Source organism: Phyllobates terribilis, unplaced genomic scaffold (genome assembly GCF_046119375.1).
Source record: "Phyllobates terribilis strain yellow unplaced genomic scaffold, ASM4611937v1 Scaffold_4__5_contigs__length_816908805, whole genome shotgun sequence".
In the NCBI taxonomy this organism is placed as follows: domain Eukaryota; kingdom Metazoa; phylum Chordata; class Amphibia; order Anura; family Dendrobatidae; genus Phyllobates; species Phyllobates terribilis.
The window spans coordinates 326,386,403-326,405,993 of record NW_027362764.1 but is presented as its reverse complement, the minus strand read 5'-3'; the positions used below and the strand labels follow the sequence as shown (position 1 = coordinate 326,405,993).

At 42.7% G+C, this 19,591-nt stretch overlaps 1 protein-coding gene across 7 annotated transcripts in view; it reads left to right on the top strand.

Moving 5' to 3' along the window:
• Positions 1–19,591, top strand: part of LOC141265383 (triple functional domain protein-like) — a 1,868,493-nt gene that overhangs the window by 642,248 nt on the left and 1,206,654 nt on the right. For all 7 annotated transcript variants that reach the window (XM_073678400.1, XM_073678401.1, XM_073678399.1 and 4 more), the window contains one exon: positions 1,829–1,998. In XM_073678400.1, coding sequence (XP_073534501.1) covers positions 1,829–1,998 — 170 coding nt within the window. The remainder of the gene's footprint in view (positions 1–1,828; positions 1,999–19,591) is intronic.

Genomic DNA, 19,591 nt, shown 5'->3' with positions numbered 1-19,591 from the left:
AAAGACTAGTTTTTGCATCGCCATATTTTGAGAGCTATAATTTTTCCAGATTTTGGCCAACAGAGTTATGTACCATTTTCGGGCACGTGACATTTTTTGATCGCTTTCTATTCCGATTTTTGGGAGACAGAATAAACAAAAACCAACAATTCAGGATTTTTTTATGCCGTTCTGCTTGTGGTAAAATTGATAAGGCAGCTTTATTCTTTCGGTCAGTACGATTACAGCGATACCACATTTATATAGTTTTTTTATGTTTTGGCGCTTATATTTTTTTGCATCGCTTTTTTCTGAGAGCTATAACTTGTTTATTCTTCGGCTGATGGAGCTGTATGACAGCTTGTTTTTTGTGGGACAAGATGATCTTTTCAGCGTTTTTATTTACAATCGTCTTTTTTATTGCTTTTTATTCTACTTTTTGTTTGGTGGTATGATGATAATGCACCGCTTTTTGCATTGTTTTTTTTTGTTTTTTTATACTGTGTTCACTAAATGGGTTAACTTGTGGCTCGGTTTCATAGGTCAGGTTGTTTCGGACGCGGTGATACCAAATATGTGTACTTATTTTTTTTCATAATAAAATTTATTTATGCGTACTGTATATATATTTTTTTATTATATTTTTCATTTAAAAAAAATATATTTTTACAACTTTTTTTTACTTCGTCCCTCTATGAGACTTTCACTTTTTTGCATGCTGATCGCAGTTTTAAGGTATAGCAGTGCAAGATCACTGTTATACCTCATAACTGTCAGTTATGCTCTGACACAAGTTAGTTTGATCATGCACTGCGGATGATCAAACTAACCTGCTGGTGCCTGATGTCACCATGGCAATGATTGGAACAACGTGATGACATCGTGTTGTCTCCGATCCAAGAGCAGAGGGGCTTTTGTCCCTCTACTCGCGCACTAACTGCTGCTATCACAGCATTTAGGGGGTTAAAGTGCACCGCTCCTGGCACTGAGTGTCGGGTGGCAGCCCTCTGTGCAGGCGCGATCGCCATGTTGTAATAATATGTACCTGATCCATAAGGATCAAGTCTAAGTGACGTTTTATCACGTATAATGTCAGAAAGGGGGTTAATGTACAGTAAACTACACACGCAAGACACTAATTATATGTCTAATTATATATTTCGCAGATATCATCTATTTACCCCATATCTATCTATATCTTTGCACATCTTTAACACCTGAACACTGTAATTTCTGTTCTGCATTCTCTTCCGGTACATGTCACACGGACGGCACACGGATGCCGCACATGTACCACAAGTAATTCACATGGACATGCAACCCTGATAACACCAGTACCAGAAAAATCAGGACGTGTGAAGGGGGCCTAACAATATATTTTGCTATATGGACGAAGGGTCACTGTTTCTATAAAATTGAAGTCCATTTTTTTTTTTGCCGTAATTTCAGTGGAAGTAATAACGTCTATAGCATTGGAGACATGATGAGGATATCTGGAACCTACATTTGTAATGTAAAACCTATGGATTCTTAATATTCTGCAGAGTCTTAGGCATGCACTAATGTATCTGTGATCAGTTTCACAATCATCCTAAATATTTAACCATAGACAAATGCCCATGTGTTATTTTTGTGTGTCTTTTAGTTTTTCACAAAAATCTGTGGTATAAAACATCATATATTATCACAATATTATTCCTCCCTGTCCAAAGCCTACAGGTATGTACTTATGTGCTCGTGTCCAAAAGGTTATGTTCTTTTTTGCCATTAATATAATTATTAAAAATCTTTTACCAATGCTTTGTCACAGCTTAATTTAGAAGAAAATTATATTTTCTATTTATTCTAGTTGTGGACCTGGATGGAGGACTTACAAAAGGAACTTCTGGATGATGTCTATGCAGAGTCAGTCGAAGCTGTTCAGGACTTAATAAAGCGGTTTGGACAACAACAACAAACAACTCTCCAGTTTACAGTCAATATAATTAAAGAAGGTGAAGAGCTTATCCAACAGTTAAGGTAATTAACATACATTTGTTTTATAGCATTTTTATCGATGCACTAAGAAATATTTTATTTTATATGTGTTTTAGGAATAGAAAAAAGTTTTATTTTTTATTTTTTTTACTGACAAAATGAAATTAATGTAAGCACTTCTACTACCATTGGACTTTTTGCTTTTGAGGACAATGCCAAAAATCTTTTTTTCCATGTACTTCCTTCCTGTTAGATTATCTTTCAGTGTTACATTTTCTCCTCTCCTTCTCTTTTTATTTTATTTAATTGTCTTTAATTTTACTTCCTTGGCTTTCAAGAGCCACAACATTTTGCTATATTTCTTTTCGCAGTGCTGCAATATAGCTTGTTTTTTGGAGGAGCAAGTTTAAATGATAATATTCACTTTACGATTTACCGTGGTTGAAAAATATGAAAAAACTGCATGTGGTAGAATTGTATATAAAAAAACAAAAAAAAAATAGTAATGATTTCACGGCGGTCACTTAACAGTAAAAGTGATCTATTAATAATGTTCTACAGGTGAAGGAGTATATGGTTTTCTACATTTCTATTATTTATCTTAGGAGGCATGAACCTGGTTTTATTATATAGTTAAATCACCCCAACCCTGCATCCAGCCCTAGAATGCTGCTGTCTAAATGGACAAAACTAGTGATGGGCGAACTGCTGACTGTGCTAGTCCGGCTGGTTCATCCGAACAGTTTATTAAAAGTTTGGGTTCGGGTACCAGATCAATATTCGATCCAAAACAAGGACCCTTGACAGCTCGGCAAACACTGCCTCTAATCGGCGGTAAGATCGTTACCGCCGATCAGAGAACTGCGGTTTCCACTCTGTCAGATGACAGCATGGGAATGGGAGTCCGAACATCGGTTGTTTTCCACGTTGTCATGTGTATGACAGCACGGCAAACACTGCGTGTGATCAGCCGTAAGAATAATACAGGTCAGAGCGCCGCTGTTCCCACACTGTCAGATGACGGCGTTAGCCCACAGATGTGACCAGAGGTAAAAAGTTTACCTCTGGTCACAGGCGTCAGCAGATGGGACTACTACACCTATCAGCCTACGCCTGCTGTCGCAGATAACAGCACGAGCAGGTGCGGCTGATGAGAGTATTCATCTGCCGGTGACTGTGCTATGAATAAATAATTAAAAAAAAAAATGCTGTGAATTCCCCTGTATTTTGGATAACTAGTCAGGCAAAACTGAGAGCTGCAGGCTGCAACCCTCAGCTGTCAGCTTTAGCAAGGCTGGTTATCAAGAATAGAGGGGTCCCCATGACTGTTTTTTAATTATTTAAATAAATAATTTACACCCGTGACAACTGCGAGAACAGAACTTCGGACAGGTTAGGGATATTGTTGTTTTTTTATTTTAGTTTTCTTACAGGAGACAAGGGCATCAGGGATTAGATGTTGGGTGAGTATAACAGTGTTAATTTTTTAATAAAAAAGTAAAACTGAGTGTGTTTTATTTCAAATACAAGACTTTATTCTGGGTGTTTGTGTTTTATTTACAATATAACTATAGGATTAGTAATGGAGGGGCCTCTCCATTACTAACCTGTGGGGTTGATGTCACCGGACAATACAAAGGTGACATCAACCCTACAACTATTACTCTACTTGCCACCACCACATGGTAGTGGAGAGAGCCAGGCAAAACGCCAGAATTGACGCATCTGTAGATGCTCCTTTTCTGGGGCGTCTGCAGGCTGCTATTTGTAGGCAATATCCATGGCCCCTTACCAGCCTGAGAATACTAGCCCCCAGCTGTCTGCTTAAGCTTAGATGGTTGTCAAAAATGTATTCAAATAATTTAAAAAACAGCATGGAGACCCCTCTATTCTTGATGATCAGCCTTGCTAAAAGTGACAGCTGAGGGTTGCAGCCCGCAGATGTCAGTTTTGCCTGGTTGGTTATCAAATAAACAGGGGAACTCCAGTTTAAAAAAATATATATACAGTACAGACCAAAAGTTTGGACACGCCTTCTCATTTAAAGATTTTTCTGTATTTTCATGATTTTGAAAATTGTACATTCACACTGAAGGCATCAAAACTATGAATTAACACATGTGGAATTATATACTTAACAAAAATGTGTGAAACAACTGAAAATATGTCTTATATTCTTGGTTCTTCAAAGTAGCCACCTTTTGCTTTGATGACTGCTTTGCACATTCTTGGCATTCTCTTGATGAGCTTCAAGAGGTAGTCACCGGAAATGGTTTTCACTTCACAGGTGTGTCCTGTCAGGTTTAATAAGTGGGATTTCTTTCCTTATAAATGGGGTTGGGACCATCAGTTGTGTGTGCAGAAGTCAGGTGGATACACAGCTGATAGTCCTACTGAATAGAATTTGTATTATGGCAAGAAAAAAGCAGCTAAGTAAAGAAAAACGAGTGGCCATCATTACTTTAAGAAATGAAGGTCAGTCAGTCCAAAAAATTTGGCAAACTTTGAAAGTGTCCCCAAGTGCAGTTGCAAAAACCATCAAGCGCTACAAAGAAACTGGCTCACATGAGGACCGCCCCAGGAAAGGAAGACCAAGAGTCACCTCTGTTTCTGAGGATAAGTTTATCCGAGTCACCAGCCTCTGAAATCACAGGTTAACAGCAGCTCAGATTAGAGACCAGGTCAATGCCACACAGAGTTCTAGCAGCAGAGACATATCTACAACATCTGTTAAGAGGAGACTTTGTGCAGCAGGCCATCATGGTAAAATAGCTGCTAGGAAACCATTGCTAAGGACAGGCAACAAGCAGAAGAGACTTGTTTGGGCTAAAGAACACAAGGAATGGACATTAGACCAGTGGAAATCTGTGCTTTGGTCTGATGAGTCTAAATTTGAGAACTTTGGTTCCAGCCACCGTGCCTTTGTGCGACGCAGAAAAGGTGAGCGGATGGACTCTACATGCCTGGTTCCCACCGTGAAGCATGGAGGAGGAGGTGTGATGTTGTGGGGGTGCTTTGCTAGTGACACTGTTTATTCAAAATTGAAGGCATACTGAACCAGCATGGCTACCACAGCATCTTGCAGCGGCATGCTATTCCATCCGGTTTGCGTTTAGTTGGACCATCATTTATTTTTCAACAGGACATTGACCCCAAACACACCTCCAGGCTGTGTAAGGGCTATTTGACCAAGAAGGAGAGTGATGGGGTGCTACGCCAGATGACCTGGCCTCCACAGTCACCAGAACTGAACCCAATCGAGGTGGTTTGGGGTGAGCTGGACCACAGAGTGAAGGCAAAAGGGCCAGCAAGTGCTAAGCATCTCTGGGAACTCCTTCAAGATTGTTGGAAGACCATTTCCGGTGACTACCACTTGAAGCTCAAAAAGAGAATGCCAAGAGTGTGCAAAGCAGTCATCAAAGCAAAAGGTTGCTACTTTTAAGAACCTAGAATATAAGACTTATTTTCAGTTGTTTCACACTTTTTTGTTAAGTATATAATTCCACATGTGTTAATTCATAGTTTTGATGCCTTCAGTGTGAATGTACAATTTTCATAGTCATGAAAATACAGAAAAATCTGTAAATGAGAAGGTGTGTCCAAACTTTTGGTCTGTACTGTATTTCAGGATAGTTGAAGTCCCCCATAATAATGACTTCTCCTTGAGTCGCTGCTTCATCTATTTGCTTTATGAGGATATTCTCCGCTTGCATTATTTTTGGAGACTTATAACAAACCCCTATCAGTAATTTATTATTTTTCCCCCTCCCCTTATCCCCCCCCCCCAGGGACTGTACATTTTCATTAGATTCACATATATTTTCACACAAGATGGGTTTACATATAAACACACACCCCCCCTCCCTTGCTTATTTGTAAGATCATTTCTGAACAGACTGTAGCCCTGTGAATTAACTGCCCAGTCATGGCTCTCGTCCAGCCATGTCTCAGATATCCCCACCATGTTCGCCGATCCCTGTCTTTGTGACAGATTGCCCTATCTGTTCCCCTAATAATTGAGTCCCTCACTACCAGCACCTGCCTGGCCTGCTCTCCCATTTCTCCCCTTACTGGAGCTGACACTCCTCCGGCTTTCAGAGGACATGCCTTGCTGCAGCAGTGCTACCCCTTTACTGACACCCTCCTCATCTGCCAACTTTGCAAACTTATTGGGGTGTGCTAGATCAGGACTAGCCTCCTTCGCACTCTTTTCTCTACCCCCCCTTCTAATTGTCACCCAACTAGCTGCCACACTGTCCAGCAGCTCCATACTACTACCCTCCCCCACATCTACCCCAGTGAGCAGCAGACTCCTTTACATATTGTGTATGGATCTCAGTGTTGCCAGCTGCTCATTTAGATCCAGTACCTGGGCTTACAAACGCACAACGTGCACACATCTCGCACAGCAGTATGCACCCACGGCTGACTGTTCAAGGATTGCGAACATGTGGCAAGTTGTACACTGGATAGCATTGCCAATAATGGAGCTCATTTCCTAATGGGGATTGCACTAGACAGAAATGTTAGGTAAAACAAATTGTAAAGAATTAATAAAATACAGACAGCAATTCAGTCCAAATTCCTCCCTTCCAAACTCCCTGAATCCAAAGTCACTGAATCACAAGTCACACATTTACTTCCATTTGCACTTAGGCTCCGTTCACACTCGCTAAGGAAGAATATTTAAAGAGTTTTTTTTTTCTTCCTTTTAGCAGCAATCCAACCAAGGAGACTCTCAGAGAGGAGATGTTATACAGACCTGTTTATTACACAATCACTACGCGTTTCGACAGCGGCCTGTTGTCTTCCTCAGGAGGGGTTTACAGGCAAGAGAGGGAAGTAGCCATTTATAGGGACATTGACCCATAGGGAGAATAGCCATTTAGTGATGTCATTTAACCCTTGGCATTCCCAATTACTGCAGGAAACGTTGGAAACTAACAGTAACTATAGAGACTAATAAAATGGAACATATACAATTATTAAATTATCCTAGATGTGTTAAAACAGGACAAATAAAATAAAATATAAATTCAGGAGACACACCTATAAAAACATAAAAGATATAACAAGCACAATAATAAGAAATATGATAAAAATGTTAAAATAAAATTAAAATGAATCCAATCTCACGAATAAACAACAAAAACAAATTGGAGGATATCCATAAAATCATGTTTTACCTTACAGACGACCTATAGTGCATTAAACCAATATTGAATATATATTAAGATATATATATAAACTTTTTTTTTTAAAAAAAAATTTTTATTAAAAAATTCCTTTAGAAAAACACTAAAATCTGATGACTCATAAGGGACCATTGGGATTCCATATCAACTCTATGTATGTTATTCAGCTACGTTTTCGATGGTCAAATTGAGACCCTCAGGACTCAATGTACAGAGCTTAAAAATCCAAAGTCTCTCTCTCTTCATTAATGTCCTGTAACGAGTCGGGATTTTTGAGGTACTTGAGTGTATCCAAACATTATTGCTTGGTCCATCAAAAAGATCCCCCAAAACTAAAATTGATTGTTATTGATCAAGTACGTGCAAAAATCCTGAAAACCAGGGAATTCCTAAAATAACTGGAAATTTTGGAGAGGAAATAAGGTGAAAACTAACAGCTTCATTATGATTTGGTCCAATGCACATTTCAAGTTCAATTGTCTCGTGAGTAACAGGTCCAGAAGTTAAAGGTGATCCATCTACAGTTTCCATATTGATTGGTATGGATTTACTCCTACTTGCAATGTTATTATCAAGTATAAATTGTAAGTCCATGAAATTCCCTTCTGCTCCAGAATCTAACATGGCAGAGCATTGTATTTTTTTTCTCCCGATTATGACCTGTATGGGAACAACATAATGAGACAATGTTGATTGCTCTTTGCCTTTATGCTGCAATACAGATGATATGGTCTTTATAACAGGATCTAGTCGTTCAGAAAGGTATAAATTGCTTCCAGTTTTGGCATTTATGAAGCGTATGGTCATTTATTAGGACAGTTAATGGCAAAATGTCCAGATCTCCCACAATAGAGGCATACATTTTCTGTACATCTTCTCTCCTTCTCTACTGCAGAGAGCTTTTCACATCAATTTGCATAGGTTAAGTAGTGTTCAATCAGGAGATTACAGGGTGGAGGCAATCAGGAATCAATACAGTTACTTGCATCTGGGTTAGCAAGTAACTGTCCAACGAGCTGAATAGCTGCCGCCTTGTGCACAAGAGCTGCTGGGTTCGAGTCTTGACACAATGCTTTGGGCCTTGGGCTTGGAGGAGGGGGTGTCCCAGCAGTGTGAGGCAGGGAGACATTGATTTATCGGTGGGGCGAGGCAGGAGCAGAGTTACCACTGCGCACATTGGACTCCTGGCGGTGGACTACAGGAAAATATAGGCGGCAAATGAGCATTTTAAGATATCATTGAGCCGAGCTTTGAATCTGCGCATGCGTCGATGCTGGCACCATTTTACTGCTACCCACCACTGGGAGACAATGGCTCTTGCCTTGCCTTGCAATGACACACTCCTTCTAACTCCGGGCCCGCAGCATAACCTCACTCCTGCCACCGCTGGCTTAGTGCTGCTGCAACCCTGCTCCACCGCTGCCCCCATCCGTGGTAAGCTACATTCAGACTATAAGACGCATTCCAATTTTCCTCCCAATTTTGGGGGGGTCGTGTGTCTTACAGTCCAAAAAATATAGTAATTTTCTTGATAATAAAGGGCTTGGGGTTATATGCTAGAATCTTATAGATTTGGCCATTGATCTTATCCATGTAATACTTGTGGTTCATGACCACTATAGTGCCCCCTTTCTCTGCTGGTTTATTTATCAGGCTTTTATCATTGGACAGGGATGTGATAGAAACTCCTTCCCGACAAGTGCTCACATTGAGCTATCGAGTGCGGTTGTCTGCTCTATATGAGAGCTGACATCCTGCAGCAATGGTCATGATCGGTGCTATCACCGTTTGCGGGTGTTGAACCCCTCTGATGCCGCTGTCAATAGTGACAGTGACATCAAGGAGCGTTTCAGAGGGAGTTAGCTCCCTGTCTGCTTCGATCAGCACAATGCGATGCAATCTTGTTGTGCTGATGGACTACATGGTGACCCCGGGTCACAAGATGGCCACAGGTTCCTTCAGGAAAGGTGGTTTGCGAGTTCCTGCTCAGAGCAGGAGCTGACCCACCTCCTCCCTGCATATCAGACACTTCTCTGATGCCCTGCAGTGGACAAGCACTAGAGTAATCAGATCAGTGATCTGTGAGTGTAAAGATCATGTTCCATAGTGAGACAATGTAAATATGTAAAAAGAAAAATTATTAAAAATTATAAAAATATGATAAAAAAATTCCCAAATAAAGAACAAAAAAATATTAATCCAATAAATGCATTTATTTATGTAAAAAAATGCACATATTTGATATCGCCACTGCTGGAGCGACCCAGCCTATAAAACTGTCTCACTAGTTAACGCTTTCAGTGAACAACATAAAAAAGAAAAAAACAAAAATGAGGCAAAAAAACTGCTTTATCTATCATACCGCTGAACAAAAACTACTATAAAATGTGATCAAAAAGACGAATGCATATAAAAATGGTACAACTGAAAACTTCATCTTGTCCCACAAAAAACAAGCCGCCATACAGCTCAATCGGCAGAAAAATAAAAGTTATAGTGATCAGAATAAAACGATGCAGAAATATTTTTTTCTATAAAATAGCTGTTATTGTCTAAAAGCAACAAAACATAAAATAACGATGTAAATGTAGTATCACTGTAATCATACTGACACGAACAATAAAGCTACCTTATCAGTTTTACCACACACGAAACAGTATGAGACAAAAAAAGAAAAAAAAGCAGTTCCTGAATTGCTTGTTTTTGTTAATTCTACCCTCCCAAAAATAGGAATAAAAACCGATCAAAAAATGTCATGTAACTAAAATGGTACCAAAATAAAGTCAACTTGTCCCACAAAAAGCCAGCCATCACATGAATCTGTTGGCCAAAATATGGAAAAATTATAGCTGTCTAAATATGGGGATGCAAAAACTTTTGCAATAAAAAGCGTATTTTAGTCTGTAGCAGCAGCCAATCATAAAAAACTATATAAATCTGGTATCGCTGTAATCGAACCGACCCAAAGAATAGTCATCTAATCACTTTTACCGCACGAGGAACGTCGTAAAAAAAAATTAAACCAATTCTTCACTTGCTGCTGACTTTTTTCATTCTGCTTCTCAAAGATAGCAGTAAGGTTCAGCACATATTTGTCATGTGCTCTGCGCTGAGCGCTTACACCAGGGTTTCCGTGTAAATCTCTGAAATACATGATTCAGATGGAACCCCGTGCAGAAGATTTCCTTTAATTAGGCAGATGGAGGCACTGTGGACGCCCTCTGACCTGTTGTCTTTTTAGGCATGCATAAAAGTGACTCGCCCCCTGGGCCTGTGGGGAACCCGGAGCCGGGCCTGTTGTAGGATTCTGGGGGTTGTAGTCTCCGTGTGGCGGTGACCCGGTCTGTGGCTCAGGGTGGTCAAACCAGTGGCAGTCTATTCGTATAGTAATTGTCCGACTATGCCACCCGTGGATTGTGGTCAGTGGGGACCGCCGCTGCGCTGCAGACCGCTGAGGCTGATTTTATATGCGCAGCCAAGAATGGGATAACTCCAGGCGGAGTTGTAGGCCTCCCAGTCTATCTGCACTCTTCCTGGCTACCTTGCTGTAAGCGGTTGCAAGTAGCCCACGTCCCTGAGTATACCGTGTGGTGCTCACCCGTATGGCTGGTGACTTGGGGCCTTCTGTTAGCCTCCGCTCCTGGATGGCGGCGCTGGTCCCTTCTTTGTGACTGAGCCTCCGGGCTTCTATGGCCAGAGGACCTGGAATCCCCTGCCGGCTGGTTTCTGCTGCTGGGTATGTATCAGTCCCCACAGCCTCGGACTCCTGTGTCCGGTTTTAGTATCTTCAGCCAGGGCGAGCTATATCTCTGCTCAGCTCCAGCCCCTGGTCTTCAGCTACTGCTCCTACAGAGCTCCTGATGGATCTTTCCCTCTCCAGACTCTGACTCTGTCTCTGTCTGCAGCTTCACTCACTAATCCCGCCCCAGACCCAGTTTATAAGGGCAGATTCCTCCCCTCCCAGGTCTGGGCGGACCGTGTTGCATGCTTAGGGCTCCTGACCAGAGAAACCTCCTACTTGCTCTCAGACATAATATCTCTATTACTGTGGCAACCAGACCCCTGGGGTGCCACAAAAGCACCGTCACCCACTTCTGAAAAGAAGGACCCTGCTGAACAGAGGCCAGTGAATGGATCCATCGGGTGTTTCTTCTGTCACTTCACTAGGAGATTTAGATGGAAACTCTGATATAAGTGCTCAGCATAGAGCGCGGGATAAATGTGATCCCAAAATGTTATGCAAAATGTTCCCAATGAAATCTTCAATTCAGTCCACAAAATCAAGTCCCCACTCAGGTTCATCATCTGTCAACAGAAATATAGGGGACTTCCACATTTCTAGTAGTACAAAGGCTCTGGAAAAGTGCTATAGCTCCTCACTCCTCAAAAGAAATTCAACAAATTTACGTCCAGTTAAAGTTTCTGCATAGATCTCTTTAAAAGATCCGGTGTGGGAGTGTACTAATCTATCTCTAAAGTTGTTAGATCTTCTATATGAACATAAAGGGGGAACCCTAACTTCCTCAATATCGGGCATACCTCTCCCCAAAGTTGTCCAATGCAGTTTTATTATTCTAGAAATTTCACCACACTGCTCACCAAAACTACTAACAAATGAAATCCTTTTGCCCTTATTTTTATTAGTTTTTTCAAGTAGAAGGCCACTTCAATCAGTTCTGCCTGGTTTCTATTATTTTCCAAAATAGCTTTAGGATAACCCCTCATCAAGAATTTTTCCTTTAGTTTATCAAATTCTGGTCCTTTCATAGTTTCATCACTTATAATTCTCTTAAGTCTCAAATATTTACTATACTGTAATAATTCAATTTGTCGACTTGGATGATGGCTCTCAAACCGTAGAAAATTGTTCCTATTTGTTATATTTACTATAGAGGGTAGTGGACAACCCCTTCTCATTTTGTTGTATCAAAACGTCCAGAAATTGGATCTCCATTTCAGAGAATATAAGAATAGAGTATCATCCAGAAAGGCTTCAAAGTCTAACAATTCATCTATGTATCTCCACCACCCCAGGACATTCCAGAAGTGGTGGGACACATAGACGACATCCTCCTCCAAAGCCATCATCATCAAATTTGCATAAGCGGGTGACATATTGGCGCCCATGGCTGTATTGCGTTCTTTTTTGTAGAAGGTATCCCCAAATAAAAAAGTAATTATTCCTCAAGACCAAATTAAGAAGATCCATGCTACCTGGAGCCACATAAATAAATCCGGCACTTCCATATAAGGGACAAAAACCTACAAATTTATGGAAGCCAAAAAGCCAAGTAGATAGAAAGACATATATTTCTTAACAGAAATAAGGGGAAATATACTAGTGGAAAAAATTCATAAACCCGTCATAAACTGTACCGGTAGAGGGCTCCATCAAGATTTTCATCCACAGTAGAAAGAAATGGAAGCCTAGATAAGTATACTAGGAGCATATGCTTAGACCTATGGTCCCTACATATATATTTTCATAGCTTCATCACAATTTACTCCACATTAACATAGCAATTCATCATCCAACATATAGTGAAAAACTAAATAAATAACTATGCCACTAAAATAGAGAGCTAGGTAAAGTGCCTTGTTTCAGAGAATGTGAAGGATAACAAAAAAACTTTTTCTCCTCTCATGGTTATTGGTTGGGTGAAGCCATTTAGGCTGCGTGCACACTATGCGTTTTTCAAGCGTTTTTGATGCGGAATTTCCGCAGCGTAAACACTTGCAAAACGCTTGGTAATCCGTGCCCCATGATCCCCAATGAAAATCTGCATGTTCTGTGCCCATGCTGCGGAATCTTCCACAGCGGATTTTCCTTGCGGAAAAATCCGCAGCATGTCCATTATTTGTGCGTTTCCGCATGCGGATTTGAGGTCACAATACATTTGAAAAACGCAAGTCAAATCCTCATGTAAAAACGCTGCAAAAATGCATGTAAAATCTGCAAGCGTTTTTACTGCCAAGAACATGCAGAATCGCTGCAGATATTATCTGCTTCAATTTTGCATCGTGGGCACAAAGCCTTATTGTCAAACTACTGTGTTTTCTCTTTTTAAATATTAATTACAACCAAAAACATCTAAATGTCCCCGATCAAAAGTTCACATACCCCATTTCTTAATACCGTGTATCGCCCCCTCTAACATCAATGACAGCTTAATGTCTTTTGTGTAGTTGTGGATGAGGTTCTTTATTTTCTCAGATGGTAAAGCTGCCCATTCTTCTTGGCAAAAAGCCTCCAGTTCCTGTAAATTCCTGGGCTGTCTAGCATGAACTGCACGCTTGCGATCTCCCCAGAGTGGCTCAATGATATTGAGATCAGGAGACTGAGATAGCCACTCCAGAACCTTCACTCTGTTCTGCTGTAGCCAATGACAGGTCAACCTGGCCTTGTGTTTTGGATCGCTGTCCTTTTGGAACGTCCAATTACGTCCCATGCGCAGCTTCCAGGCTGATGAGTGCAAATTTGCCTCCAGTATTTGCTGATAACGTGCTGCATTCATCTTTACTTCAACTTTTACCAAGTTTTGTGTGCCTTTGTAGCTCACACATCCCCAAAACATCAGCGATTCACCTCTGTGCTGTACTGTAGGAATGGTGTTCCTTTCATCATAGGCCTTGTTGACCTCTCTCCAAATGTAACGTTTATGGTTTTGGCCAAAAAGTTCAATTTTGGTCTCATCACTCCAAATTACCTTGTTCCAGAAGTTTTGAGGCTTGTCTCTGTGCTGTTTGGCATATTGTAGGCAGATACTTTGTGGCATTTACGCAGTGATGACTTTTTTTCTGATGACTCGACCATGTAGCCCATTTTTCTTCAAATGCCTCTTTATTGTGCATCTTGAAACAGCCACACCACTAGTTTTCAGAGTGTCCTTAATTTCAGCTGATAATGTTTGTGGGTTTTTCTTTGCATCCTGAACAATTTTCCTGGCAGTTGTGGCTGAAATTTTTGTTGGTCTACCGGACGGTGGTTTGTTTTTTACAGAGTCCCTGATTTTCCATCTGTTGATCACAGTTTGAAAACTGATGACTGGCATTATCAATTCCTTGGATATTTTTTTTGTATCCTTTTCCAGTGTTCTATAGTTCAACTACCTATTCCCATAGATCCGTTGACAATCCAGAAACGTCAGTGGCTGGATGAAGGATGCAAGAGTCTGTCTGGATCCCAGAAACTCACTCAGCTTTTATGCACACACACTGATTACAAGCAAACAGGTCACAGGTGAGGATCTTACCTTTAGTGGCCATTCAAACCCATTTGTGTCAAATTCTGTGCATGTTATGAGGCCAAAATCACCAGAGTGAGTTACTGTAATTTTTGATCAGGGTCATTTGGATGTTTTTGGTTGTCATTAAGATTAGTGTTGAGCCACCCCCGTAGTGTTCGAGTTCAGTTCGGTTCGTCGAACACCCGTGTGTTCGCCGAACTGTTCGTCGAACTGTTCGTCGAACACCTTCGAAAACCGTTAAAACCAATGGCAGACAAACAAAAACACATAGAAACACATAGAAAACACCTTCAAAGGTGTCCAAAACCTGACAAACTGCTCAGAAGACACAACTAACACATGGAAAAGTGACAAGTACATATAGTCATGTGAAAAGAAAAGAGGTGGAGGAGTAAAAGGAGGGGGAGACACAGATATAGGCATGTCATGCCCTTCTAAAATCCAAAAAGTGAGAAGCCGACACGTTCAGTCCGCTCCTGCCCGTGCCACCTCCGTGTCGCCGGGTTTGTGCCAGAGCCGCGGTGAACCCTGACGGCCAGCTCCCCTCTCCCAATACTGGTGCCTGTCCGCTGGTGGGTCGAGCGAGCCCCCCTGTGGTGGAGGCAGCTCTAAGCTTTTTAATTTAAATTGTCTCTCTAATTTGAATGAATACACTTTAAATCAATTTACAAGGATCTATTGGAGGGCAAGTCTCATGCCAGCAGCTGCGTAATTCCAGCTCCAGTAGCGTCCACTAAAGCTGCTGCAGTCAAAAAGCTTTTATAAGGATCGAGCTCGGCTGTCCACCGCAAGGCATCCTACTGCCAGTCCCAGCCCCTATGCCTTGGGGTGCCTCCTGATGCTCTTCACTGAGTATCCCGTGGTCCCGAAGCATTTCCTTTGAAAAAATTAAGTGTCCAAACTACAGGTGGTGTAGCTTGCTTAACAGCCGGGATAATCTGCTGACTAGCAGACACTGCTACTAGGCACAAAGTATTTCCTGGGCTAGATGCAGTTAAAAATTTGTAATTAGATACTCTTGTTGGATGCTGAGAAAGCATTCCATAGAGTCTCCTGGCACGCCATATATGATTCTCTTAAAAAGCTTGGGGTAGGGGTCTAGGGGACCCTTTTATAGCCAAAATCACGGCCCTGTATCACAATACGTCACCTAGGCTGAAGATAAATGGAACTGTAGCACCCTGAGGGCTCGGTTGCTACAGAGGTATTGCACCTCACCCAGAGGTGTGATATCTCACTCTCAGGTAAGGATGGAGTGTGGATCAGGACCCGACACCTGCATGCATTACACCACATTGCCGTGGGGCAGGGCGACCAATATGCCTCTGAGATGGGCACGACAGTCCCTGTCCCTGGCTGGAGTGGGGGGAGGGAACACTGAGGAAGGGGAACCCTGTAGTGCAGGAGCAGGGAGGAAGCAGTTCCTGGGTGCATTGAGAAGGGAGTATAAAAGGTGGGCACCATCTTAGTTCAGTGCAGAGAAGTCTGAGCAGAAGTGGCAGGGAGCAGGGGCTCTGCATGAGCTTTGCTCCGGAGGCGGGGCCTAGTAACAGAGGCCCAGGCCTGGAAGAGGGAGAAGGAAGGAAGAGGAGCGGAGAAGGCTCCAGGAACGAGGAATGAAGGGATCCCAGGGGTGCGGACGGGCAAGTCGCCACCGCACGCCCGAATCCACCTGCGTGGAGGGGTCAGGCCAAAGGGGGAGACCGGTCCCCGAAACTAGTGGAGGCAGGAAACGACCCTCAGCTAGAAACCGGAGGCTGTGACATTTTATGTGGCGCAGCCCCTCGCTACACCCGCTAGGAAGGCACCACATAGGGTCAGGGAAACTGGCGCCAAGTTTACCCAGAGGAGGCCCGAGGATGCCGGACAGAAGGGTTGGTAAGAAAGGCCAGACAAAGGACACACAAAGGGGGTCCTGTGAAGCGCTCCAAAGTTATCTGGGAGTTGTCTGAGCCCCTCACCTGGTGAGCACAGTACGACGTGGGCAGCCATTACCTGCAGACGTGGTCTGGATAATAAGAACTGTGAGTAAAGGCCCTGGACTGCATCACTGACTCCGTGTCGTTACTGCTGCTGCCCTGCACCATCACCCCCATCCTCCGCATACACTGCCCTGAGGCTATACTCCTCCCGTGGGGAGTTATGCTACGCTCTGCTGCACCCACAACACCAGCCTCAGCGGTCTGCCCTGCAGCGGCGGTTCACTCTGACCGCAATCCACGGGTGGCGTAGTCGGACATTTAAACATCAAAACCACATAAATAGTTCCGCCACTGGTTTGACCACCCTGAGCCACGGAACCGGGTCGCCGCCACGAAGACTACAACCACCAGCATCCACCAAAAAGGGTCCGGCTCCGGGTGTCCCAAGGCCCAGGGGGTGCATCAGAACATTTTCATCACCTTTCACAATCACCAATGGGACAAGGCAGGGATGTCCTCTGTCCCCTCTCTTATACATCCTAGTGACGGAGCACCTGCTCTCATCAATTCGCCATAACCCCAATATTAGGTGGATTGAGGTGGGAGGCACGGAGTACAAGTGCTCTCTATTTGCTGATGATGTCCTAGTATATATCACTCAATCACATATATCCATCCATGCTGTTATGGCTGAAATAGATCAGTTTGTTACATGGTCAAATTTTAAAATCAATGCAGCGAAGTCTGAGGCCCTCGATGTCTCCCTCCCCAAATCCATATAGGATTCCATCCAGTCCAACTTTCCCTTTGCCTGGCCCTCACAGGGTATCAAATACTTAGGAATTCCTATTCATAGAGACCTCTCCCATCTATGTTATCTTAATTTTGGGCCCTTTATTGAACAACTCCATACAGACCACGGTTGGCAAGTTAGAACTGTAAGATTCACTACGTGAACCACTGGTGTTTTGTGGAAAAGCACATGTACACTGTGTTCCAAATTATTATGCAAAAAGTGTTGAGGAGTGATAAGGGAAGAATTTGTTTGTTTGTCAGTTAAACTCATTGATGGTGATGTGTGTCAGGGCTCTTTATATCACTGTAAGCAATTGCAGACACCTGTGCTAATTAGTTTGGCAGGTGTGTCCAATGAAAGGCAAGACTACTTAACCCCTTAAGCCCCGGAGCATTTTTCGTTTTTGCATTTTCGTTTTTGCTCCCCTTGTTCCCAGAGCCATAGCGTTTTTATTTTTTGGTCAATATGGCCATGTGAGGGCTTATTTTTTGCGGGACGAGTTGTACTTTTCAACGCCATTACTAATTTTACCATATCCTGTACGGGAAAACGGGAAAAAAATTCCAAGTGCGGTAAAATTGCAAAAAAAGTGCAATACCACAGTTGTTTTTTATTTATTTTTTTACCACGTTCAATGAATGCTAAAACTGACCTGCCCTTCTTATTCTACAGGTCATTACGAGTTCATAGACACCAAACATGTATAGGTTCTTTTATATTTAAGTGGTGAAAAAAAATTCCAAAATTTGGTTAAAAAAAAAAAAAAAAATAGCGCCATTTTCTAAGACCCGTAGCGTCTCCATTTTTCGTGATCTGGGGCTGGTTGATGGCTTATTTTTTGCGCGCCGGGCTGATGTTTTTATTGATAACATTTGGGGTAGATCCGATGTTTTGATCGCCCGTTATTGCATTTTATTTCAATTTTGCGGCGACCAAAAAACGTAATTCTGGCGTTTAGAATTTTTTTCTCGTTAGGCCGTTTACCGATCAAACTAATTCTTTTTTTATATTGATCGATTCTGAACGCGGCGATACCAAATATGTGTATGTGGGTTTTTTTTTTATATATTTTATTTTGAATGGGGCGAAAGGGGGGTGATTTAAACTTTTATATTTTTTTATTTTTTTTATATTTTTAAAAACTTTTTTTTTTTACTTTTTGCATGCTTCTATAGTCTCCATAGGAGACTAGAAGCCGCAACTATCCGATCGCCTCTGCTACATACAGGGGACGAGCAGGTCCCCTGCATGCAGTAGAAATGGTCCTGTGCTATGAGCGCCGACCACTAGGTGGCGCTCATAGCGACAAGATCATGACAACCACAGGCGTCTGCTGCAGACCCTGGGTTGTCATGCACGCCCATCGGCGACCCGCGATCACGTGACGGGGTCGCCGGTGGGCGGGGCTTATGACGCGCTACCCGTAAGCGCGCGTTAAATGCTGCTGTCGGAGATTGACAGCAGCATTTAACATGTTAACAGCCGCGGGTGGATCGCGATTCCACCCGCGGCTGTTGCGGGCACATGTCAGCTGTAAGAATCAGCTGACATGTGCTCCGTTCAGTGAGGGCTCAGCGCAGCAGCCCCCACTGAACGGAGGGATCGCAAATATGCGTACTAATACTTCCCCGGTAAGTAAGGGGTTAAGAAGGCTGTCTCACATTATTAAGCAGCCTACATTTTCTGCCAAAATGGGAAAGAAAAAGGATGTGTCGGCTGCTGAGAAGCAACAAATTGTGGAGTGTTTAGGTCAAGGCATGACTACAATCAACATTGTGCGATGATCAGGATGAAGTGTCTTGGCAATCAAGAAGTATGTAGCTGATTCACAGTACACACGTGTGCGTGCTGATAAGGGCAAATTGAGGACTCTTTCCTACAGGCAATTACGTCAGGTTAAAAAAGCAGCGGCAAAAAAGCCTTGTCATAGCAGCAGACAAGTTTTTGAAGCTGCTGGTGCCTCCAACGTCCCCCGAACAACAAGATGCAGGGTCCTTCAGAGGTTTGCAGCTGTGCATACGCCATCCTGTCGACCTCCTCTATCCACTTCACACAAGCAGAAACGGCTCCAGTGGGCCAAACATTACATGAAGACTGATTTCAAAACTGTTTTGTTCACGGATGAGTGCCGTGCAGCGCTCGATGGTCCAGATGGATGGAGTGTAGGATGGCTGGTTGATGGACACCCCACGCAAACACGGCTACAGCGCCAACAAGGAGGAGGTGGAGTAATGTTTTGGGCTGGAATCATGGGGAGAGAGATTGTCGGCCTCTTTAGGATCCCTGAAGGCGCTAAAGATGAACTCCATAATATATGTGGATTTTCTCAAACAGCACTTCCTGCCATGGTTCAAGAAGAAGAACCGTGTATTTCACAGCAAGATCATTTTTTTGCATGATAATGCACCATCTCATGCTGCACATAAAACATCTGCATCTCTGGCTGATATGGGCATAAAAGGGGACAAACTTATG